Here is a 26,592-nt window from a genome sequence, read left to right as displayed (position 1 = left end):
AACAAGATACATTTCTAGCCCCTGTTGTTACAGAAGAGAAAATTCACTGAATAAATAAGATGCAGCCTCAAGCCCTGGGAAGTCATTTGCATTATTTACAGACTTAGGCCTGACATCAGTGGGAGTCATGCACATGTCTCTGAGCCCAGAATTTGGCCCTACTGGTGCATAGAAGATGCCTGTACTTGGTTGTATCTCATTCACAAGGTTGCAGTTCATGCCCAGCCTCGTCTTTCCCTGCTAGTGTGTATTCCAGCAGGAAAGCGATTGCAACTAACTCCCATTAGAAATAATGTGACACTCTTATTCCCACAGTATCTGGGGTGCCATTTTTAGAGCTACACTGTTCTTTTCTCTCTTCTGGGCAATGTCAGCATCAGCTCAGATGAAATATATATCAACAGAGAGAACCTCTGTTCTTTTTCATTTCCTCAGTTTTCTCTTTTGGTACTTCTAAGGGCTGCCTCCCCCCCCCCCCCCCGCCCCCGTCTCACTCTAATATTTCAGTCAGCATGTTCAGGAGCACACGAATTTCTGCATGGCGAATCCGTATTTTTGTGATCTGTATTCTGATCGTTCTCTCAGCAGTCATTGAGGTTCTGAAGGGCTGCAACTTGGCATGATGTTGAAACTTCACACAATAATGTTACAGGCTCGTTTATTTTTTAAATGGCTTCAATTAGTTATGTTCTGCCTTCTATTGACGGCCAGCCTTAGGGTTCAGATGTGCTCTCGCTAAAAGAAAACAAGGCAAACCAAAAAAATGGCTTAATTTAAAAAAACAGAAATCTCATATTCAGTGAATCTTTGCTGTGAATTGCTGGGGCCTTTGTTTTTTTTGTTTGTTTGTTTTAAAAAAGTCAAATGCTGAATTTTTCTCACTTCAATAAGTGGCTACCGAGCCTGTGCATTTGTTACATTCTTTAAAAGAAGGGGTGTTTTTGCTAACCTATCGTTTACACACTGGGTGACTCCATTGATTTCAGTGGTGCATGTTGTCTTCAGGGGAGTTAGTTAGCCCCATCTACAGCAGGACCTAACCTGGCTCATTATTTGGCTGCCGATGTGGTATAAATTGGTGACCTCACTCCTGGGCTCATGTTAATGTCACAAAAAACACTGCAAGCATAGTGGGCTAGAATTGGCAGCCTCAGCAGAAGCATCAAGAATTTAACCAAATGAACAGGATACTTGGATGTATAAATGTAGGACTGTCAAGCAGAAATAGGGAGGCAATATTACCTCTGTATGGCATTGATGGGACTAATGTTGTGTCCAGTTCTGGTGTTGACACCTTAACAAGGATGTTGAAAAATCAGGGTTCAGAGAAGAACTATAAGAAAGATTCATGGTCTGGAAAATATGCCTTACAATGAAAATCTAAAGTAGCTGAATCTATATAATTTATTGACGAGAAGGTGAAGAGGTGACTTGAGCATGATCTATAATTACCTATACAGGGAGAAGATATCTGATACACAAGGGTTTTTTAATCTATGTCAAACGGGAATAATGAGATCCTGTGGCTGGAAATTGAAGTCACCAGAGTTCAAACTGTAAAGATGCACCTTGGGAGTCAGAATTAGTGGAACAGATTACCAGGGGCTGTGGTAATTCTCCATCATTTGGAGTTTTCAGGTAAAGACAGGATATCTTGCTAACAGATGCACTGTAGTTCAACTATAAGTTATTGAGCTAGATCCAGGAATTACTTAGTGAAATGCAATGGTCTGTGTGTGTTACATAGATGGTCACACAAGATGATTTGAATAGTCCCGTCTTGTCCTAAAATCTATAAACCAAATGGGCGTGTCTTATCGATGTTGTTATGCTATGGACATTTGCTTCAATGTCTGAGCCCCGTCCATCTCATTCTAGGCCTCCATGTACCACCTTCCCATTTCTCAGCCTTGGAAGTGGTTCTCACAGTATACGATTCAGGCACCTTGACAGGGAAGTATGGGGAAGCGTGCACTTCTTCTATGGATGCTCTATGTGCTATGAGGATAAATAGAAGGTTTCAGTCTCCAGGGCTCTTAACCTGGCAGTTTTCTCCCACAACGAATTCACATAAAAATACACATTCCAAACATAAATCATCATCGCCCATCGTTACCGAGGCTAGCACAGTGCGAAGATGGAAGGAGGAAAGGGATGGGAAATTTGCCTGAAGTCATAGCAAGCAAACCTTTCTCAGCCCTAGGCTCTTAAATCAGGTCTGTTCAAACAAGAGCCTTCCCTCTATGGTTCACTACTTGGTTCGGTCAGTTGCCAAGATTTCCAGAGTTGCTAGCTGCAACTTTAGCATCTCTAACTGTGCACTTGAAGCTTCCTTTAAAATGGAGGTGTCGGCTCCGACTCTAATGTGAATCATCACATAATCAACTACAGAAGACTTTATTGGCCTGATCTTACTTATACCAGTTTCATACTGTTGTTATGCGATTGTCTTTGACAGTTACACCTGACTGACAACTGAACTGGACCCTGTGACCATATGCTAATATACTGCGGGCTTTATTAACATAGTATCAGTTTCAGTAGATCAACTGGATCAGCACATTAGAATAATTTCAGACAATTCATGCATTTCCAGGACTGGGAGGGTAGAGGGAGAAGGTGTCATGACTGTGCTATGACATTCTAAAAGCTGTAATTATGGCTACACATATTGAATTTGTGTGTGTGTGTTTGTTTACTTTTTCATGCTACCCAGGCAAGGTGTCAAGTAATAGGAAGAGTGTGGAGATGATCTTAGCCTTTGGGAGGAGTAGAGTTTGTGGATGTGCATGTTTCTTCTCGGTTGCTTGAAAGCGCCCCTTTCTCATCTGTGTCTCCTTTGTTCTTCCCTCTACCTTTCCTTCCTCTGAGCTACTCCCAATTCCCACCTCCCCGTGAGCATGATTTGTACTCCTTCCCCAGTCCTTCTGGTAAAATGATCAGCAACAGAATAGGTAATGTTGAAGTCTTATCACCGAGCTTTAGAGCAGACAATCCAATGAGCTTAATAGGGGTAGGGAAGTTCACACCACTGAGTTATTGTATGAAGCCACCTGCAGGTGCCAGGAGATTTTACTGCATCAATTGCATTCAGTTCACATACGAAAGATTTTGTTCACAAGCCTAACATACTTTTTTAAAATGAAAGCTGAGGTTCTGTGCAATCTGATAGTGTCTTGCATGAGAGGGAGAGTTGGTTACCTAACTTTGATTACGCATATCCTGACTTTTCAACCTGTATGTTTAGAAAACTAATACTCTAATAGTAGCATAACATTAGGGAGAAATATACCATGCAGAGAGCTAGCACAAGGCCTCTTCGCTATGTAGGTATGATTCACCCACTTTGCAGAGGAGTGAACTTCGCTCCTAGTGTATAATTATTCACAACCAGAACTTTCAGTTATAACACCTTGTCTGTGAATTATTTGGCTTGAAACACTCATGGTCAAACCATAAAGTAAAGCCAAAACCTCAGCAAAAAGTTGTCAAGAAACCAAAATAACAAATGTACTTTTTGAAAAAGCAGAAGAAATAGGCATTTGCTTTAGAGCCCATGTTGGAGGAATCTCATATGGGGTTTGAATTCCATTTTTGCCAGAGATCATGCCACGCTGCAGAGAAATGATTTTTTTTATGTGAAAAATATTAATCACACAGGTCTTGGGGAAATGGCTGCACGTTAGCGGCTAGCGATGGGGTCTGATTGTGGAAAATGTGTACAGGTGTGAGTGGGGATGTGTGTGACGTTGGGAGTGTGAGATGAAGTGGCCATTCTTCAACAAAAAACCTTCAAAAATAGACTTCAATGAGAAACTGCAGAGCTGGAATTAATTTGCAAACTTGACACTATCAAATTACACCTGAATAAAGACTCGGAGTGGCTGGGTCACTACAAAAAGTAATTTCCCCTCTGTTGATATTCACACCTTCTTGTCAACTGTTGGGAATGGGCCACATCCGCCCTGATTGAATTGGCCTCGTTAGCACTGACCCCCCCCCCCCCACACTTGGTAAGGCAACTCCCATCTTTTCATGTGCTTTATATTTATACCCGCCTACTGTATTTTTCACTCCATGCATCTGATGAAGTGGGTTATAGCCCACAAAAGCTTATGCCCAAATAAATTTGTTAGTCTTTAAGGTGCCACAAAGACTCCTCGTTGTTTTTGCTGATACAGACTAACACGGCTACCCCTCTGAGATGAAGTTGTGTTCTCTCCTCCTAGAATAAGAGAAGGGGAAACCAGGGGAAAACATAGTAAGAGTTAACAATACTTGATAGCTAACAGGAGGAAGGTGCTGCTTGTCCCAGGGAGAGTGCGCTGGGAAAAGGTCCTATAAGCAGATGAACTCAGAGTGAAGAATTCAGTGGAGAACAAACAATCACAAAGTGTTTCCTAGGAAAGGAGCTGAATTCTCACCTTTGGGAGGGCCAGAGAGTTGGCTCTGAGCTGGAGTGCACGTGCATGTGTGTGTGGTGTGTATGGTGGTGTGTGTGTCCTTTGACATTATTTTTCCTATAATAAAAGTCTGGATGCTTTTGGACATCAGCTGCTTCTTCAATTTAAAGTTTACCTCTCCCACATGACACTGTATGAGCTTGTGAGATGAGGCTGTCTTTGTAGAAATGACTTTCCTTGGCTGTTGGTGGCCTTGCAACACTGGACTTCCATACTTCTGAAGCCTTTTCCTGGTAACTGAACATCATGAAGGAAGCAGTATCGGTCCGGCTATGCTTGGCATATATATATTTTTAAAATACTGTTGAGTACAGAGGTGGTGCCAGTGTCTTCCCGGTGTGGGGTAGGGAAGGCTGAGGTGGGCTAGACAGAAAATTGGGGGGATGCACTATACATCTTGTGGGCACAATTTTTTTTTTTAACAATAGGGGGTGTGGAATGTATTTGGGCGGGGTGTGAGCTGCCCCACTCTGAAGGCCTGGCTGCTGGCCAGGTGCCAGCTCTGAAGGCCGCGCAGCTGCCAGTAGCAGCACAGAAGTAAGGGTGGCAATACCATACGAAGCCATCCTTACTTCTGCATAACTTTTGACCTTTGCACTGGGAAGGGTGGCTACAGGGGAGCTAAGGCAAATTTTGGGGTGGCTATAGCCCCCACAAGCCTCCCCTAGCATCACCCCCGGTTGAGAAGGATGGTGCATACGTTCTTTTTTGGGCTAAGTGGACATATATGTTGACACAGTGCATGTGCAAGGTACCATATGGCAATCCCCAGCCTCTGTCCGTGCACACTCTTGTGTTTTTAATGTCCATAGGGATGTATACCTGGCAGAGTATCTAGAAGATCCATAGAATAGAGAGAGTAAATGGACTAAGTTAAATATATGGGAATAGAGACCTGTGAGTGTAAGGAGAATTTAGGAAGAAATGGGAAAGCAAGGAGCCTGTATGTGAGCCATAGGAGACATATGTTGGTTATTAGTGAATTAAATGACTTAAAGGAAAAACCAGTAAAAAATAGACTCACGCTTAACGTGTGTGTCTGAAAAGATACTTTCTGCTCAAAGGAGTTGCATTAAATTACTATTAAAGCATATCCACGCTAGAGAAAATTCAGGTGCCCTTCATCACAAAATGTGTGAACTTCTGTATTGAGAGAACCATTCTGTAGTTCTTCTCATCTCTTGGGCCTGTCTGAGTACAGTCTGCTGTAAAAACCCCGACGTTTCAAATTCAGAGTCATAAATAAAGACAAACTGAAGACAGAGAGATGTGTGTGCGTGCTGTTTTCTTGTATGTATTGATATGCACAATGAAATTAGTTCAAAGTGTTGGATTTGTCATGGTTCCCTTGGACAGTGGGAGCACAGGATTGCCCGTTGACCTGATTAGTAGGAGCAGAAAGCTGAAACCCAAACAGGCTGTCAGCGGCTGCCAGTTATTATACAATGCAGTGAATGTTCCTGGCGTTTCAAATGTAATGGGCCAGCACCCAGATGGTGTGATGGGCTTCAGCTGGGGTTGAGAACTGTGAATCCATGCAGAGCAAGGTGGAAGTGACAGTATTCTATAGAATACCAGTAGAATGCTATATTTCTCTGTTGTGTCTGAGCTGGGTATTTATAGGTATGTGGAACTAAAATAAGGACTGGATTATGAGTGCCCAGAAAAGGGGAGAAGGTAGGGACCCTTCCCTCCACTTTTGCAGGCAGCCTCCAGGATACTGATGTTTGTCCTTCCTGCAAGTAAGATCTACGGGCAGCATAGCACAGTCGGTGGTGCAAGACATGGGAAAGGGGGCATGACTAGCTGGAGCAGGGTGTGACCATTGCCCCCTTCTCCCTTCCCTATTTGGGGCAGCACTGGGAGAAGCATACTCTGCACACCTCTAACCAGCATTCCCCAAGAGGCATCCTGCCAGCGTCTGTCCCTTGTAAACAGAACGCCTCTAGCCACTGACATTGGTGTGGTACCCCACTACATCTTCCCCCCTGTGGTGCTGTTGGATTGAGGTAGATTGGGGTTCACTTACTCAGCAAATGGGTCTAACAAATACTTATTATGGCAAAACACTCAAAGAATAGTGATCAGTTACTCACAAGTGGGAAGCTTATCCGGACGGTCTCATCACAGTAACCTCCAGCACCAGACAATACAGCTTCGACTTCCCTTTGTTACACAAACTTATTTATAACTTTTTGTTATCTTTTTTTATACATATGTATTAGTCTCTCATTTCCATGTTAACTCTCCTCCCCCATCAGTACAGGCTTAGTGTTAGTCCAAACCACTCTTTTCTGGCTTTTTAGTTACCTTATCTTTTCTTGTTCTCACAAACATGATTACGCTGTAATTTCTTACACATGTGCAACACTAAATATGATTACTCTGCAATTTCTGTCACATACCCAGTTCTACTTATGCTTTTGCTATTTAAAGTTATCAGGACAGACTCTTAAAATTCACAGCAGGCATCTGTTAGGCCTAAATATGCCTCCGTTCCCAACAGTGACAATGGCTGTTAAAGACAATATCTAACCATAACTAAGTAAATGTGCAATAGAATAACCTAATTCCATCCAGGGAACTGTTGTATTTGGGATACTGCAAAAGCGTAGTCTTTATTATTTTTCTGACATCAACTGAAGTCACTAGGAGTTACTCCCATATGCAGAAATTGTCCCATATGTTGATGGTGGGATAGCTCAGTGGTTTGAGCATTGGCCTGCTAAACCCAGGGTTGCGAGTTCAATCCTTGAGGGGGCCACTTGGGGATCTGGGGCAAAATCAGTACTTGGTCCTGCTAGTGAAGGCAGGGGGCTGGACTCGATGACCTTTCAAGGTCCCTTCCAGTTCTAGGAGATGGAATATCTCCAAAAAATTAGCTAATTAGATGGTATATTTTATACCACAGGACTGGAAATGGAAGGTTATGGCTATTTCAAATCTTGTGGATTAATTAATTAAGAGAGTATTTCCTGCCTTTAAAAGCCACAATAACTCCTTTTTGCAGTGCACATTTTCTTGTCTATTCTTAGTCTTGGATCTCTTGTATTTCTTTTCAGCTTAAGTAAAAACATTAACTTGATCAGACAAAATGAGCCTATTCCTCCTTTCTTTTGTTTATGACTAGCTAATGGACTTCTTTGCTTGGACCAGCTGCTGGGGTGAGGAAGGAAAAAGCCACCTGGAGCCTAGACTAGTGCTAATGTTTACTGCATTAAAAGAAATGAAAGTAAACAACATTCATCTTGTTGACTGGGCACAAACACTACGTCACACTAAATACATTCATATGACTATGGCAGAAAAAATGCATTTGTGGGGCCCTTCCCATCACTTTCCAGTGTTTCAGGGCCTGAAGATTATATAAGGCCTATCACTTTTAAATCTACTCTTCCGTTAGAGATCTCTATGCTACAGTTTTTTTCCCAAGTAGTGGTACAGTCCATACACACCACTGTTTTCCCTCTGTTCCCATTGCTCCCGGACATTGCTTCCATGTCTTGCTCATGATGCCAAAGTGTTTTTCAAAAGTAAACAGACAACCACCTTCTCCGGTGTTTCTCCAGTCCCTTTGGAGTGCTAATCCCTCTAGCGTGCCAGTCCAGTGCAGTCCTCGTTGCAATTGTGAATAGCTCCTTTTATAACGGATCTGTATAAAGGCAGGACATATATATGTGTTGTGCATCTAGTTGGTCAATATAAAGACTCTTCTGGCATACAAGAATATGCAGCATTGTTCGTAAGTTTGTTGGTTCAATAAAGCTGTTGTTCACTGCAAAAAGTTTAACAGACCCTTCCTCACGGAGCGTTCCCTCTGTATGTATCCAGCAGCTGATCAAATTCTGGCCCTTCACCATTTTATCACAAAGTAAGTGGATTGCTACAGTGTGTGGATCATAACAAATTCCTAGCTGGATGAGAGAAAGTTAGCAGTGTGTTCCTTCTCCACTATATTGAAGACATTGGTTTGAGAGGCATTCTCCAGGCACATTAATGGCTGCCCTCTGCTAAAGAGTTTCATAGTGTTGTTGTTAGATTGTGTTGGCATCAGGATTGTACATAGGGTTGCCAACTTTCTAATCGCACAAAACTAAACACCCCTGCCCCACCCCTTCTCCGAGGCCCCGCCCCCACTCACTCCACCCCCCCCCCCCCCCGTCGCTCACTCTCCCCCCACCCTCACTCACTTTCACCGGGCTGGGGCAAGGGGTTGGGGTGCGGAGGGGGTGCGGGCTCCAGCTGGGGATGTGGGCTCTGGGGTGGGGTGAAGGATGAGGGGTTTGGGGTGTAGGAGGGGGCTCCAGGCTGGGGCTGAGGGGTTCGGAGTGCAGGAGGGGGTGCAGGCTGGGGATGTGGGCTCTGGCGTGAGGATGAGGGGTTTGGGGTGCAGGAGGGGCTCTGGGCTGGGGGAGGAGTTTGGGGTGCAGAGGGGGTGAGGCTCTGGCTGGGGGTGTGGGCTCTGGAGTGGGGCTGGGGATGAGGGGTTTGGAGTGAAGGAGGGGGCTGGGGCAGGGGATTGGTGTGTGGGCGGGGTGTGGGTTCGAGAAAGGAGTTTGGGTGTGGGCGGGACTCCGGGCTGGGGCAGGGGTTTGGGGTGCAGGAGGGGGTGAGGGGTTTGGGGTCCCGGCGGCACTTACCACAGCTCCCATTGGTCGCGGTTCCCGGCCAATGGGAGCTGAGGAGCCAGCCCTCTGAGTGGGAGCAGCACGTGGAGCCTCCCTGGCCGCCCATGAGTCTAGGGGCAATAGGGACCTGGAGGCCACTTCCGGAAGCCATGCGGAGCTAGGGCAGGCAGGGAGCCTGCCTTAGCCTTGGGCCCCCGCTGCGCCGCCGACTGGGCTTTTAACGCCCCGATCGGCGATGTTGACTGGAGCCGCCAGGGTCCCTTTTCGACTGGGCGTTCCGGTCGAAAACCGGATGCCTGGCAACCCTGATTTTGTACATGTTGTTAAGAGACAGGGGAGCTCACTTCAAATGAGTACACTCTCAGCCACGCTCTCCCAGAAAGTGCAAGATGAGGATAAAACTGATTGACTGCAGGTTTTTATTGCTGGTGGCCTCCAACTAAAAGGAATTGCTGTTCATTTAGCCAGGACGTTGCAGGTATTATGGTTTTGTGCATTTATTTTTTTATTTTAACATGTACAAAATTGTATATGTGAATTAAGGACCTGATCCTGCAAACATTTCAGCATGTCATTCCATTCACTTTAATGGCACCATGTGTGGGAGTAAACCTATGCAAGTGGGTACGGCCTAGTCTACACTTAAAAGTTTTTAGCTATGCCAGTAAAAGCCCTAGTGTGGGTGCAGTTATACCAATTTAACTGTGCTTTATACCAGTGTAACTGCATCTATGCTAGAGTGTTTTAGCAGTATAACTATGGCAGTATAATTATACTGGCAAATCCCTCCTAGTGTATAAAAGGGTTTAGTGTTTGTTTACTATCATGCCTTCAGTACAAAACTCGGGCACCTGGCAAATTATGTATGTGGCCCTCAGTGCATGGGGTTGTCGTCCCTACTGTATAGGGTTATATTAGTATCTTCTTAGATATACTTGTTGATGGGTCCAGAGAGGAGCCCCTCTTTGCTATTGTTCTGCAGAGCATTGACAAATGTATATCTATAGCCCATGTATCAAAAACCTTGAGAATTAGACTTCTATTAATTCATGCTCTTTTTATGTTTTAAAAAAAAGAATTACACCAAGTTTCACTGGACAAAGCTTCTATCCTCCAGGTGCCTGTTAGCAAGGTTTAGGATTTCCTTTTTAATGAAAATCATGTTATGAGAGCTTAATTTTCCTAAAACATTTATTTTAACATTTTTTCCTGTTATTAAAATACAAACTGTGAAGAAGTAAAATACGATCACAGAAAAGGCCAAATGTGCTTCACCAGTGATGATATTGGGGTTGCCTCACCAATGACTGAGGTGAAGACCAGACCTATATTTTGTGTAGATTGGAAAAGACTCTCTACTAATTACTACATCTAGGTTTGATGCACATTTTTGGTCCTGTATCTCTCTTCCAGGGGTGGGCAAACTACGGCCCAGGGGCCGCATCAAGCCCTTTAGACATTTTAATCCGGCCCTCGAGTTCCCGCTGGGAAGCGGGGTCTGGGGCTTGCCCTGCTCCACGCATGCTGTGGCTCCGTGCGGCTCCTGAAAGCAGCGGCATGTCCCCCCTCCGGCTCCTATGCATAGGGGCAGCCAGTGGGCTCCGCATGCTGCCCCTGCCCCAAGCGCCGCCCCTGCAGCTCCCATTGGCCGGGAACCATGGCCAATGGAAGCTGCAGGGACGGTGCCTGTGGACAGGGCAGCGCACTGAGCCACGTGGCTGCGCCTCTGCGTGGGAGCTGGAGGGGGGATGTGCAGCTGCTTCTGGGAGCTGCTTGAGGTAAGCACTGCCTGGAGCCTGCACCCCTGACCCCCTCCCACCCACCGAACCCCTTGGTCCCAGCCTGGAGCACCCTCCTGCACCCCCAACCCCTCATCCCCCGTCCCACCCCAGAGCCCATACCCCCAGCTGGAGTCCTCAACCCCCCCCCCCATTCCAACCCCCTGCCCCAGCCCGGATCCCCCTCCCGCACCCTGAACTCCTCATTTCGGGCCCCACCCCAGAGCCTGCACCCCCGGCCAGAGCCTGCACCCCTCCCATACCCCAACCCCCAATTTCATGAGCATTCATGGCCCACCATACAATTTCCATACCCTCAGGCCAAAATGTTTGCCAACCCCTGCTCTATTCTGTTTGGGAGCATAAAGTCTGGGGATCTAAGGTCAGGACTGAGAACCAGGAATTCCTGAGTTTCAATCCTGGCCATGATACAGACTCTATGTTCTTGGGCCAGCCACTGAACTTGTCTGAGCCTCAATTTACCAATATTTAAAATATTACACACCTAGGTCCTGATTCAGGAAAGCACTTAAACATATGAAGTCAAAGCGCATTCCAGAGTAGGGATGGACTTCAGTGATTGCTTAAGTGCTTTCCTGAATCTGGGCTTTGCTGACTTATATGTATGGGTGTTATGAAGAGTCATTTTGGTGTTGTGAATTAGCTAATGTTTGCAAAACCCTTTGAGGATAAAAAATATTAAGTATCATTACTGCTTTTGTATGCTGTTGTTGTTTGTATATATTGGACTCCATGTCATGCCAGTACTAATAAAAGAGTTGCAGATCTCTAGAAAATACTGGAATATTTTCAAGCTATTTTAGTTTGGACCAATGTAAAATGAAATGCTCTGTCTTTGCTGCAGTAATGCTGTCCCACTTTTTTTTACTCTTTCATCATATTGTGTGTAATCTGTAAAAAGAAATCCCACAGAATGGGGGGTGGGGGGGGAAGGACAAACCAAATAGTTTGATTTAAAAACATAAATTGAACATGAAATAATAAATATAGATGTGGCCAATTTGTGGTCCACATTTGCAAAAAAAATATACATGGTATATATTTATCTTTTACAAATTTTAATAGACTGATGCCGTATGAGTTATTTCAATGGGTATTTCCCCTTGATTTTTTGAGTTTGCTTGAGTTCCCCAGTCCTCTTGTATTCAGTCACACAAATAAATCAATAACTTGATATCTTTTATCTTTTATTTTTATCATACTTACTAGATATTTTTATAAGATTACTAGTTTAATTGATAAAGGTAATAGTGTTGATGTTCTATATGTAGACTTCTGTCATTCATTTGATTTGGTACCACATGATAACATGATGTTTTGACTAAAAAACTAGAACGATAAAACATTAACATGGCACACATTAAATGGATTAAAAACTGGCTAACTGACAAATCTCAAAATGTAATTGTAAATGGGCTGAGGAAGTGGGCTAGTGGGGTCCCACAGAGATGGGTTCTTGGGCTTATTTAACATTTTTATCAATGACCTGGAACAAAACATAAAATCAGTACTGATAAAATTTGCAGATAACACATGGATTGGAGGAACAGAACTGGGCATAAGCAAACTAGGCATTTTAATATGGCCAAATGTAATTGTATCCATCAAGGGACAAAGAATGTAGGCCATGCTTACAAGATGAAGGGACTCTATCCTGGGAAGCAGTGATTCTGAAACAGACTCGTGGAGGAGGGGAGGAATGGTGGTTAATTAGCTGATTATTAGCTCCCAGTGCAACGCTGTGGCCAAAATGTCTAATGCGATCCTTGGATGCATAAAAAGGGGAACATCAAGTTAGGAGTAAGGAGATTATATTACTTCTGTATTTGGCACTGGTGTGACCATTTCTGGACTACAGTGTCCAATTCTGGAGTCCACAACTAAAGAAGGGGGTTGATAAATTGGGGAAATTAGCCCCAAATTCAAACCGGTGTTACCACAGTGCAGGAACCATAGTTTAGAAAAGGCTCCAAAGGCCTGTTTCCACAATCGTTTAAATTATACATGTTTTTTTCAGCAACTTCACCTAAAATAATGGTAGAAATGGTTCTGAGCCACAGAGCCCTGCTTACACAGAGGTTCCCACCAGTCTTAACACTACTTTAGCTTAATCAGTCCCAGAATTGGTCTGAATATTTTTTTTTTTAAATTTCCCCAGTGTAAATATGACCTTAGGTGACATTCCTCCGATCGTGCCACAAACAGAGGCAGAGTAAAGAAGCTTTCTGTGGATTTTGTGGGAGCGATGGAGTACACTATGTAACCCGCAGTCAGGGCAAAAGCAGCTCAGCAGCCTTTCTGCAATAACTTTTAAAATTAGGCGGTGTACAGGGGTCACACTGGCTTCTCCAGCTACACTGTAATTATGACCCCCGTCCTGATACTAGATTTACCGCCTTTGATGGGCTATGCCTAGCTGATGCAGAGTTCTGCTCTGCCAAACAGATGGTATATAGAGTACCTTTGCATCCCTTCTCCATGTTACCCAATTTTGGGGTGTTGGCACCCTGGCATTAGTAATTCTGTTGCACTGGGGGCCTTTCATGGTCTGTTCTATCACTGATGAATTTCACCTTTGAGTGAAAAATCCAGTAGCCTTTTGGTCTTCCACAAAAAGAATGTGGCACCAGTAATGGTGCCAGTAATAGTGTTCCATTTTTCAGAGATGTCATAGGTGGATTCTGGATGTTTTATCCCAAAAACCCAGGGATGGATGGCAAAATATTTAAAAATAAAATGTAATTAAAGCAGCAAGAAAAAGTAAATGACCTAGTTTAGCAGTCACCACAAAACCCACAATGCTCTGAGGATATCTAAGTATGTTAGGCAAATATTTCAAACCTATCTCTGTTTTGAATATGAGTCATTTAAATTGTATGTCATTCCAGTTATTTGTTCATTGGCCTTAATTAGGTAAGCTCTAAAGCACTGCAGCATATGTTTGTTGTTGAGCAATTATCCTTTCAATAAGACTTCACTCCCATCTGGCTGAAGGCCTAATGGTGAATTTTATCAACCAGAATGAAACCTCCATATACACAGCCTAAATGAATAAGGAACGAGGTGTTCCCTGGGGAGGGAAAAGAGCTACTGCTATTTAGTTTTGTTGGTTTTAATACTTATTATTCTGGTTATTCAGGCAGGTTTACATTGGTTGGGAGGCGGGAGATATTCTATTACTGAACATTTCTAAGTAAAATTCACCCAGAAGAAGAAATGTAGGACTCAATCTTGCACATTCTGATTGATGAGAATAGCTTTTACATATGTAAATTGCCCTTACTCATACGAGCAGTCCCTTTAAAGCCAGTGGGTCTGAATTTGATCTGATTTATGCTGGTATAAATTCGGAGCAACTCCACTGAAGCCATATGTCCAATGGAGTCAATGCCACTGACAAAATGGTGAGAAATCAGAATTGGAACCTATTTGATTATTCATATGGAAGGATTTGAAGGATTGAAGTTTTCTTATACTTCTGGATAAATCGTTTATATTTCCTTCTTAAGCATTTAAACTAAAAATACAAAACCAAACCCGGTAAAAAAAAAAAAGAGAGAGAGAGAGAGAGAGAAAAGTTAAGTTGTTATGGAGTCCATTTCCATGAGATCCTTCTGGAAACCAAGGCACCTTCTAGTTTCATTAGGTTTACTTTCTGTAAATTTGGATTAATTTTTAATATGGATTTATGGAATTATTATGGTTCTGCTGAAATGAGGGTAAACCATTCATACAGCTAAGGAATATGTGCTCTTTTTTCATCTGTCATTGGTAAGTTACACTATGTAGGTTAAAGGCCCCCTAATGCCAATGAAAGAGGAACTCCAGTTTCAGGCATGGAAAATACTTCAATCTCCTGTGTACCAGCCAATGATGTTAAGATTGTACAAAAAAGTCAGTTGTCAAAAGGCTAGGTTCTACTCTAAGTTACACTGATGTAAATTAGACTAACTCTATTTAAGGCAGTGAAGTTGCTTCTGTCTATGATGGTGTAACTGAGTTCAGAATCTGGCCAGCCATATTCAGAGGCAATTCCTCTCTAATTTAGATTTGCTGCTGGAAGAAGGTGATACTTTTAATGTCATTACTTGTCTGCTGTTGTGTCAGCTGCCATATGGTTGGCACATTTTTAAAGATGCCATTGTGCAAAGGTGACCCGATATGAGATTATGTTAGACAGTCTGTTTGGAGCCCAGGTTAACAAATCTTCAAGGTACTTTGTGAAGATAAACATACGGCAGGTTGGCTGAAATTCTAACATGCATAATTTTGTGGATTTGGCTTTTGAGTACTCAGCTTCTTTATGCGGGGGAAAGAGTTTCATGATTTGACAGTTATTGGAAAAGATAATTGTTTTTGACAGCATGGGGATAGTGTTAATGTTATTCTAGGAAATCTCCCTCTTCAAACAAATCAATACCAGTGTTTTCTGATGTGTTGCTACAGGTTAGTACTGCTGAATTCTGGATGGAAGCTTCAAGTTTCTGTGTTCTGATAATATGATAAAATTGTTAAAATGCATGTTTAGAAAGTCCTTAATGAATTTCAGACTTGTATTATCCAGAGTCTGAAAAAGAAAGAGAGGCTGCTTTTATTACTGGTCAGGTATAAATGAAAAAACATAAAAAGACAATTGATCGTATCCAGGATATAAAGAACACATTCAATGGGTATTCTGTAGTCAACATCTTACTTTCAACTAGTGAAATAAGTAATGACCCATGACTAGGATGTCAGGAACCAGGGCTAGGATGTCATAGGAGGGATATATTTCCCAGCTCGGCCATTATATCTGGGAGGTGTGGCTTTTAAAGATGCATGGAAAGTTCTTCCCAAGAAAAATTTACAGTATTTTTAAACACTCAATACATAGGGCTATATGCAAATTAACAACAGTTAGGGGTCTGATTATGCCCTTGTTTTGATGGTGCCTCATGAGAGTTGTAGTCTGGATGCCTCATGCTCCCATTCTCTTCCATGGTCCCTGGGCTACATCTCCCATGGTGCACCATGGCCTCCCCTCTTCCTGAGGTACAGTGGTGCATCATGGGAGTTCCGTGACTACAGTGCATCATGAGAGATGTAGTCCAGCTGGGGAGCCCAGCCAGTGGAGCAGAATGGGCCAAGAGACACCCAAACTACAATTCCCACGAGGTAACATAGCAGCATTTCCAAATCAAAACTTTTGGCCTAATGTTTTTGGGTGAAACTTTTTGGTTTTCAGACCAAAAAACAAAACTTTTCAATTTTTGGATTTTTTTTTTAAATGAAATGTCAAAATTGTCCTCAGAAAGCAGATACTTCTCTCTCTCTCTCTCTCTCTCTCTCTCTCTCACACACACACACACACACACACACACACACACACACACACACAGTTGAGTCAAAAACCCAATTTTCTGTTGAAAAACTGTTTTGATGGAAAATTTTCAGCAATGTCTAGTGCTGACAACTCTGATTTCAGTAAACAGGAGTAACACCACTGATGTAAGTGAAAGGAAAATCAGTCCTTACTTGACAGGTCAGCCTTATGTAACATGAATAGAGAGAGAAAGTGAGTGACTTGTTTTTGTAGATGTAGTGATAGCATAGTTTAGAAGTTTTAAAGCTGAATGGCAAATACTTTGTACAAAGGCTTATGTCCTTTTTTTGCTTTTTATCATGGCCAGAAAGTTCTTCTCCCATCATCTGCCAATTTTTTCCTTCGCTTGTTTCTTCCCTTAGCAATATCAGGAATGTCAGGCCTGGCGTTCCCTAATTGAAAGGACAGGGTTTGAATCTTTAACAAAGTTCTGATTTCCCCCAAAATGTAAGATAGTCATTGAAGTGAAATAGGTATTTACAGAGTAAACAAACAACATAGTTTTAAACAGTGTGACTAAAAACCTCTTCCCCTCTCAAGATCTCAGGTTTGATTTTCTTGACTCTTGTGTTGCCATCTTTTTCACTATTTCTCCAGTTATCAGAGAGTCTTCCAGGCCAGAAAAGATCTGGATTTTCAAAGTTTACCTCTAAGATTTACCTACCTTCCATAATCATTGGCTTTCCAGACTATCCCCTCTCTCATATTCACTAGAGCTCTGAACCTGGTCCCATTTAAATTCCATTGACAGCAACTCAGTGTCCCTCTGTACCTCCTGATGGCACAGGGGGCAGCCATCTTCCTGGCGGGTAGCAGAGCTTCTGTCCCATTGGAAACATGGAAAAGGAAAGACATTTTTGTTAAGCAGAGCTTCACAGTCAAAAGCTGTAGGGAAATGGTGGCCATTTTAACAGAGCACAGCCTGTGGCTTTGATCCAACAAAGGGAAATGGCAGCCATTTTGGAAAAGTGCAGAACTTCATATATTCACTGTTAATTACCTTTACCTCATGAAAAGATTTAAAAATGCTGTATACCACGATATTCCTGATACTATCACAACAGATGGCTAATAAGGTAAATGTGAATGTTGGAATGTATGTAAGTATGAAAGAATGATAGAAATTGTATATAAAGGTTGCATAGAGGTAATTCCACTTAAGTATATGTATATGAGAGGAGAATCTGGCTCATTTCAGTGAGTTGTTCCTGATTATGCATACACACACACGCACATACAGAGATGTATCTTAGTTCGCAGAATGGGTATTTTGCAAGTATTTCTTTGGCAGAAAGGATTGTTTTAACATTTTCAAGAAATATATTCAATTAGCAGCAATAACCCAAATTAGGGTGGTATGTTAAGTTCAGAAAAAATGTGTACTTGATGTTCACATACTTTTCATGCCCCAAAACTGCAATGGACATGAAAATCAGGCCATTATGCTTGGAACCACCTCTAAACTTTCTTCACAGTTCCAGACCTGTGTGCCAACCTCTCAAAAGTGGTTATTTCAATTACACTATAGTCAGTGCATGATGAATACCATTTCTTTTGCCATACCATTGTCAGTGACATTTTAAAGTGTGAATTGCCACATATAGAACTAAGTCATTTGTTCCACCTTATGAGTCAAAACCCTACATTGGAAAACTGGCATGTTACAGACAGTGTGACCCAGGATATGTCTAAACTGCAAGATGGGAGGGTCCCAGAGCTCAGGCTGCAGTCTGAACCAGAATGGCTACACTGAAATTAAATAGCCCCTCAGCCTGAACCACATGAGGCCAAATCAGCTGGCAAGGGTCAGCTGTGGGTGTCTAATTGCAATGTAGACATACCCTGAGACTTGGTGGAGTCATGTCGCAGTCACACTTTCTGTAATGATACTGAAAATGGTTTTGTTTCATCTACAGTAACACAAACCGTTTTCAACTCTAGTTCGGGAAGCTCTATTGCTGACAACCATTCTTTGCAATGGGTCAGTTTCCAAATATAGATGGGGCTAATAAAAGGAAACGTTTAAAAATATTTTACTGTGACACACACACGTTTTCAGATCAAATCTCCAGTCCTACTCTGCACAAGCAAGACTCCATTTAATTTTTCCTGCATAAGGACTGCAGGATCAGGCCTTTGACTGCAAACTCCTGTTGGTGGTTTTTTGTCTGGTTTGTTTGTTTTTTCTTTTCAATTGAATTGATTTTGCCTTAAATGCATGTTTATACTACACCTTCATCCATAGCACAGTATGCAGCTCAATTGAGACAGCTTCAAGCAACACTTACGACATTTCTTTATTGCCACTCCATTCAAACACTTCACTAACATGAAAAGATTCTGCCTGGTCTGTTGATTTGGTATGGCAGATCAGAAAACTGGTCAATAGCAAATTATTACTAGTAGAATATCTGATGGGTTTTGTTGTCATTTTTGTTTATCAAGAGGAAAAATGTAAGTGAAAAGCAGTCAGAGCTAGTACAAGTACTTTGCCTGCCTCTAGTTCCTTTGATCTGAAGATCTCAAAACATGTTACAAACATTCATTAAAAAAACCCTCACAACATGCTTTTGAAGTAGGTAAATAAATGCAATTCTCCTCTCCAATGTAAAAAAAAAAAAAAAAAAAGAGTCAGTTACCACCGATGCTCTTGTAAACTGTTTTTTGTATGTGTGATTTTAATTCCTTTCTCCTTGATTATATATGTGGTCTATGTGGGAGATTCCCACACATGAGCCATTCTTTTTAGAAGACAAATTGGAGGAACTGTCCCAGATTGAGGTGTCCGTAGAGGAGGTTTTTAAACAAATTTATAAATTAAACAGTAATAACTCACCAGGATCAGATGATATTCACCCAAGAGTTCTGAAAGAACTCAGATATGAAATTGCAGAACTACTAACTGTGGTATCTAACCTACCACTTAAATCAGTCTTTGTACCTTTTAAAAAGGCTTCAGAGGCGATCCTGGCAATTACAGACCAGTAAGTCTAACTTCAGTACCAGGCAAACTGGATGAAACTATAGTAAAAGAACAGATTTTTCAGACATATAGATGAACACGATACGTTGGGGAAGAGTCAACATGGCTTTTGTAAAGGGAAATCATGCCTCCCCAATCTATTAGAATTCTTTGAGGGGATCAACAAGCATGTGGACAAGGGTGATCCAGGGGATATAGTGTACTTGGACTTTCAGAAAGCCTTTGACAAGGTCCCTCACTAAAGGCTCTTAAGCAAAGTAAGCAGTCATGGGATAAGAGGGATCCTCTCATGGATCAGTAACTGGTTAAAAGACAGGAAACAAAGGGTAGGAATAAATGGTCAGTTTTTGCCGTGGACAGAGGAAAATAGTGGGCTCCACAAAGATCGGTTTTGGAACCAGTGCTGTTCAACATATTCATAAATAATCTGGAAAAGGGGGTAAACAGTGAGGTGGCAAAGTTTGCAGATGATACTAAATTATTCAAAATACCTAAGTCCAAAGCTGACTGCGAAGCGTTACAAAAGGATCTCACAAAACTAGGTGACTGGGCAAGAAAATGGCAGATGAAAGTCAATGTTGATAAATGCAAAGTAATGCACATTGGAAAACATAATCCCAACTCTACATACAAAATGATTAGCTGTTACCACTCAAGAAAGAGATCTTGGAGTCATTGTGGATAGTTCTGTGAAAACATCTGCTCAGTGTGCAGTGGCAGTCAAAAAAGCTAATAGAATATTAGGAACCATTAGGAAAGGGACAGATAATAAAACAGAAAATATCATAATGCCACTATATAAATTATGGTACTCCCACACCTTGAATACTGCATGCGGTTCTGGTTGTCCCATCTCAGAAAAGATATATTACAATTGGGAAAAGTATAAAGAAGGGCAATAAAAATGAGTAGGGATATAGAACAGCTTCCAGATGAGGAGAGAGAAAAAGACTGGGACTGTTCAGCAAAGGGCAGGTCTACACTTACTTCCTGGTCCGTCCGTAAGCAATCGATCTTCTGGGATCGATCCCGGAAGTGCTCGCCGTCGACGCCGGTACTCTAGCTCGGCGAGAGGAGTACGCGGCATCTACGGGGGAGCCTGCCTGCCGCGTCTGGACCCGCGGTAAGTTCGAACTAAGGTACTTCGAATTCAGCTACGTTATTAACGTAGCTGAATTTGCGTACCTTAGTTCGAAGTGGGGGGTTAGTGTGGACCAGGCCTTAGAAAAGAGACAGCTAATGGGGGAATATGATAGAGATCTATAAAATCATGAATGGTGTAGAGAAAGTGAATACGGATGTGTTATTTAACCATCATATAATACAAGAACCAGGAGTCACCCACAGAAAGTAATAGGCAGCACATTTAAAATAAACATAAGGAAGTACCGGTACTTTTTCACACAATGCATAGTCTATCCATGGAACTTGTTGCTAGGGAATGTTGTGAAGGCCAAAAGTATAACTTGATTCAAAAACAAATTAGATACCTTTATGGAAGATAGGTCCATCAACTATTAACCAAGATGGTCAGAAGCTGGGACTGGAGGACAGGGGATGGATCACTCGATAATTGCCCTGTTCTGCTCATTCCCTCTGAAGTATCTGGCACCGGCCACTGTCAGAAGACAAGATACTGGGCTAGATGGACCATTGATCTGACCAAGTATGGCCATACTTATGATCTAGTATTTTAAAGGCATGGCCTATGTGCAATAAGCATATCATAATAAATATCTATAGTGATTTTTTTTTGTAGCTAGCAATTTAAGGCCCTTCCTATTCTGCAAATGTTTTCCCACATGCTTAACTTTTAGCTCATGAGTAGTCCCACTAAAGTCAATGGAATTACTCACATATTTAAATTTAAGCATGTGTGTTGGTGTTTTCAGGCTCAGGATGTAAGTCCTAGGCTATATTTTGCCATCTGTTTTTAAACACATCCATCTTTTTTGGATCTATGCATCTAATGTCCATGGATAGATTTGAAAATGTATTCAGAATTCTTTTTCTTAGAATGATTGCTGTATCTTTGGTCCATTTCCCTCATCTTTTGGTGTAAGAGTGAAATTAAACATGTGCCAGATCTAGCCATAGCAGAATAAGAATATAGAAAAATCATAGATTATTTTGAAAATACGAATAAACTTAAACACATGGAAAATATTTATTTTTTCCCTCATTTTTCATCAGAAAATAAACTAGAATCTCCTCACTAATGCCCTGATCCTTCATACTAAGGGCATGCTAGTACAGGAAAGTTTTGCCAGGTATGCATGTCTGTACAGGAAAGTTTTACCAGTATAATTATACTGCTACAGTTAAAACAGTATAGTTAGACTGATATAAGTCACTATGTGGACACTCTCTTATTCTGTTATTAAAGTGGCTTTTTTTGGTTTAGCTTAAAAGTGACATAAGCTAAACCAAAATAATAAAAAAAAAGGCACTCAGGTCATGTTAAGTGTATCTACATGGGGAATTATGCTGCTGTAACTTTATCAATTTTAAATCACACCTTAGTTTTCACATCTTATACCAGTATAAATTTCCTGTGTAGACAAAAAATAAAGTCTTCAATTAGACTGCAGAAGACCCTTGCATTAATATTGTCTCCATTAATTTCACTAATAGAAAAAAACCCAACAACTAATCCCACCAAAATAAATGAATAAACCCCAAAACAAAACTAACCAAACAAAAAATGTAGGAAATACTACCTCCCAAAAAATGTAGAAGAAAAGGAACCTATCACATTTTTTTAAAAGCTAACATATGAAGTGAAAAACAGCCCCATCTTTAAAAAGAGGAACAAGAGCAATACGTTCTGGACACTAATTCCTTTGGAATTAGTTCTTGGTTCATTGTGAAACCCTTAACATTCTTTGCTGTTGCAATTATAATGCTTTCATGAGAGGAGCCAAAAGTGTGAATAACTGAGAATGATAACTGATATAGCAGCATCCATGGGTAGAAGCTTATGGTTATTTTCTCTCTCACTCTCTCTTTTTTAATGTACTTAACAGTGAATGGTGGATACGGCCACTGTAATTTGATCTCCGAGAAGAAGAACATGATGGACATGGAGATGACAAATAGCTCAGTACCTGTCTGTAGACAGAGTCTGCTCATCCACACAGGAAATCCACTTACCCGAGACCACCCATTATCTCGTGAGAGATTGCTACATGTCGGTCACCTGAATTTAACACACTCAGATACCAGGTATTGTTCCCGTTTTTGTTGCTTTATATACCTTTCCCTTTTGAAGCCCTTCATTGCTATAATCTTTTTTCCCCAGTAGCAACCTTTCAGGATTTGGACATGGGTTCTGCCTTCACTGGGCCTGGTTGAGGGGCCTGATGTGAATGCCAGGGTCAGATGATCTCTTTGGCTTTTGCCTCATCTTGTCATTCCATCTGGGCAACCATTTAATCTCCCCTTCTAATCAACTAATTCCATTACCCATAAGAGGCTGTCATTGATGGTACCTTACTGCTGGGCCTGAGGCATGGCCTTTCTGTGCAGATGCACTCATACTGCTCCAATAAAAATAACAGGAGTACTTGTTATATTTATTATATTACTAATAAATTTGTTAGTCTCTAAGGTGCCACAAGTACTCCTGTTATTTTTGCGGATACAGACTAACACGGCTGCTACTCTGAAACCTGTCATACTGCTCCATGATCCTACCACTAGGGGATCACTCTAAAGGCAGTGGCACCCTTCAGTTTTGGAGTTTAAGTATGTCTCCTCTGTGAGTACGATCCAGCATCCACTGAAATGAATGATAGTTTGCCAGTGACTTAAATAGAAAGAAAACTACCTCCTCTCCCTCCGCACCACCCATGATGCTTTCAAGTTTCAGCCAGGGAAATAAGGATAGTAGAATCACTCCCAAACTGGAGTCTTCCATATGGCAGTCTGGCATGCCACCATTAAACCTCCAGGAAGTGTGTGCCACTCTCATTTCTACAGTGTTTCCTTTAACAAACCGAGCGAAATGTTCCCATATCCTTGGTATTTGCTTTTAAGGCTATAATGTAAAAATCTGGGCTCTGGTTTTGATATATGCACAGTTTGTAGATTCTGTTCATGGCAGATCCCTACTTAAACATTTGCTATAAATTAATTATACGAAAATGTAGAACTCTTTTTTTGTGTTGTTGTTACAAATTTAACATTACCAGATTTTAAACAAATACCCTAAACAGACATCCATTGTGAATAGACGCCTGCTCTGAATTAAAATCTGTCCATCTATTTTAATTACAATGCTTTTTGGCAAAGCTTATGATATGGAATGATCTTGACCTTTTTGAAGAGATGTAGAAATAAAAAAACTCAATAAAGTTGCAGCCTTTATCTTAAATATTTGGAATAATTGGTGCTTTCTGCCTGGAACCATCAAACCCAAATTTCCATAGACCCAGCGAGAGGAAATGTTGACTGTGTAACTTAGTCATGGAAATCTGGCTGTTTTTGATTTTATTATACACGTTTATGCATTGTTTTCCTTTTTTCTTTTACTAATGGGACAAGGATATCTGCATTTTCAGGAATAAAAGGCACATCAATGTGACAAGCAAGTGGAGAGAACTTTAAGGAAAAAAAGCAGATCATTTTCATGGCAAATAGCAAACACATTCTGCTGCTGGTATTAAAACTTTTATGCTTCTGCTGCATTTAACTCAGCTCTGTCCCAACCCTTTTATGTCTCGGTGCGGTGCTTGCAATTATCAGGCTGTTTTTCTTCTGTCGTTGAGGATAATTATGAAACAAAGATAATTAGGGCAGGAGAAAACAAAAGGAGAAGGAGAGGACCCTGCTTAGATCTTTTTGAAGCTTTTTGTAAAATCCATAATAGGGAAATGATAGATATCTGTATACTGGGGATCACAGTACCACACTCAGAAATATGAACTGCTTCCATCTCTGTCTGAGGGAAGATTCCCAGAACAACATAGAGGATTGTATGCAACAGAATATGAGAGGGCTGCTATTACAATAAAGCAGCAGGTGATTGAGGTAATTCTCTTGTGTTTGTTTTACAACATGTTCTAAAATCGGCAGGTTTCACCATTTCCTGAGTAACTGTTTGGAAATGTTTGGAGAGCATCTTGAGGTACATTGTGGTTGCTTTCCATTCCTTCATGGGCTATTTGTTTATATGGCCTGTCATTCATCTTGCTCTCTGTTTGTATGTCCACCCTGTTTCCACAGTTTTGATTTGTAAAGGATTTGCAGTGTAGTGTTCATGCCCTGCTTGGCTCTGTGAGCATGACAGACATACAGTAACTAATCCTTGCACAGTGAATGCACCTGTCTTTCCTAACAGACACACTATATGGAGTCAAAGCTACTTCTTGGTATGAAAACGAAGACAGACAGCATTTATTATTGTCACTATTCATTATTTACACAGTGCCATAGTTGTGGTTCTTTACAGACAAATACAAGAAGACAATGTCCTTACCCTGAAGAGTTAACAATATAAGAGCCCAATTTGCATAGTGCCGAATGCTCTCGCTTTCAGTGAAGTCAATGGGAGTTGAGGGTGCTCCGTGCCTTTCAGGACTGAGCCCTTTCTTGGACAGTGCCTGGACAAAAGAAGGTGGGAATGGATGTAACAAAACGTACTGTGGACATCACTGACTGTACTTTGCATTGGTCGTTCTGACCAGCTCTGATGTCCAATGCATAAATAAGGGGAAATGCAAATTCTGACAAGGATTCTGGGTTAATCTTTGAATGACTAGTGTGTGCAACCACAAAGAAAACCCAAACAAACAAATAACGGCACCCCCACCACAAGCTCAAAATCCTGCCAGGAATTCAGAGTTACGACTGGATTCTGCTGTTTTTCTCAGCACACTGAAATTCATTATCCCCATCAGTTCCCCTCCCACCCCATGTCATTTTCTCTCAGGAACTGTATTCCAGTGATGACTGCATTAATCCATGGATAATACCCCCTTCTCTTCCATCCCAAGCTCAATTAATAGCTTTTAAGTTATGCAACATAATTTCCACTACATAGTATTTGTAAATGAGATGTGTGTGTTATATTGTAAAAGTCCTAATACCTTCTTCACCACAATTGGCCTCCATGTACAGCTAATGTTGGCCATTTGTCAGATAATCCATTATCAGGCATGGAAAACTCTTCCCACATTGTGTTCTTGGTTTTCTGTGTAAAAACAGGGAAGGCAGCGGAGCAGCCAAAGAGCAGGTGTTGCAAAGGGCCCGTAGTTGTGTAGCAGAACAATATCCTCCAGCTTCTTAAAACTGTCAGTAGTCACAAAAGACTTGCTTGCAAGGGAAATTAAAGGCATGTACATTTGTTTAGCCAAAATCTCCAGATTATTTACTATGGTGCTATTTTACTTTGAGGCTGTTTTTAAACTAAAACACTTCTGGCATAGTGGCTACTGTCCTTGCTCTCTGGCTCCAATTACAGTGTATGGAAGTCTCTTTAGAAGTACGACTTCGCTCGCCCCCACAGGACTGTAACATACTGTACAGAGGCCTTGCTTCCTTGTACAGTGTGCTGTAACATCCTGTGCAATTGCATTGTTGCTTAGAGTGAACATTTAAAGATGTGTCCAAACCTATATGTATTCTGCTGGAGAGGTCAATAGGAAGTCCTCCACCTCCAAAATTCACCATTGCCCCCAATTCCTATTGCATATCCCCTGTATCAAACCCACCCACTCTGCCCCTGCCTTTATTCCCTGCATGTTGGCACAACCATATTGTGTTCATTTTACTGTCCCTTCATCCTCCCACCTTCATTTATTTGTTACATCCATGTTTGCATCAAATCATAGTCCCTGGACCAGTGGTTCTCAATCTATTTACCATTGTGGGCCGCATATGCAGCTCTCTGTGTTATGTGGGCCGCATCCACACAATATATATACTACGTGTATGGCCCTGAGAATGTCACATGGGCCGCAGCTGTCTGCTGATTGGGCTGCAGGTTGAGAACCACTCCCTCGGACTGTGAGATCTCTGGGGCAAGGACTGTCTTTTTACCTGTTAATACAATGCCTAGCACCATGCGGCTCTAATCCCTGACTGAGTCATCTCGAGGCTATCGCAGTACAAATGATAAATAATAACATCAGAAGGAGCTACCTAAAAAGCTGGTCTCCAGGAATCCTGTCCCTCCCAGGCCTGCTCAGTAGAACTGCACCAATTCTGCTCCAGTTAGGGCCCCACAGTGGCTGCGGAGGCAGGGGCCCAGAGTTTGCCCTAGAAGGGTGATGATAAAATTCTATAGTAAACACAGAAAATTTACAGTAATGCAACTTTAAGGTTGAAAATGTCCACACCCAAAAGTTGGGAAATG

General features: G+C 41.8%; 1 protein-coding gene across 1 annotated transcript in view; it reads left to right on the top strand.

Annotated features, from left to right (window-relative positions):
• GLIS1 (GLIS family zinc finger 1) overlaps positions 1–26,592 on the top strand; it is a 287,901-nt gene that overhangs the window by 114,890 nt on the left and 146,419 nt on the right. Inside the window, exon 3 of the mRNA XM_065409869.1 lies at positions 22,262–22,460. Coding sequence (XP_065265941.1) covers positions 22,262–22,460 — 199 coding nt within the window. The remainder of the gene's footprint in view (positions 1–22,261; positions 22,461–26,592) is intronic.

Source organism: Emys orbicularis, chromosome 8 (assembly GCF_028017835.1).
Source record: "Emys orbicularis isolate rEmyOrb1 chromosome 8, rEmyOrb1.hap1, whole genome shotgun sequence".
Taxonomy (NCBI): Eukaryota; Metazoa; Chordata; order Testudines; family Emydidae; genus Emys; species Emys orbicularis.
The sequence above is the reverse complement of the archived record's forward strand: the minus strand, read 5'-3'. Positions and strand labels throughout refer to the sequence as shown.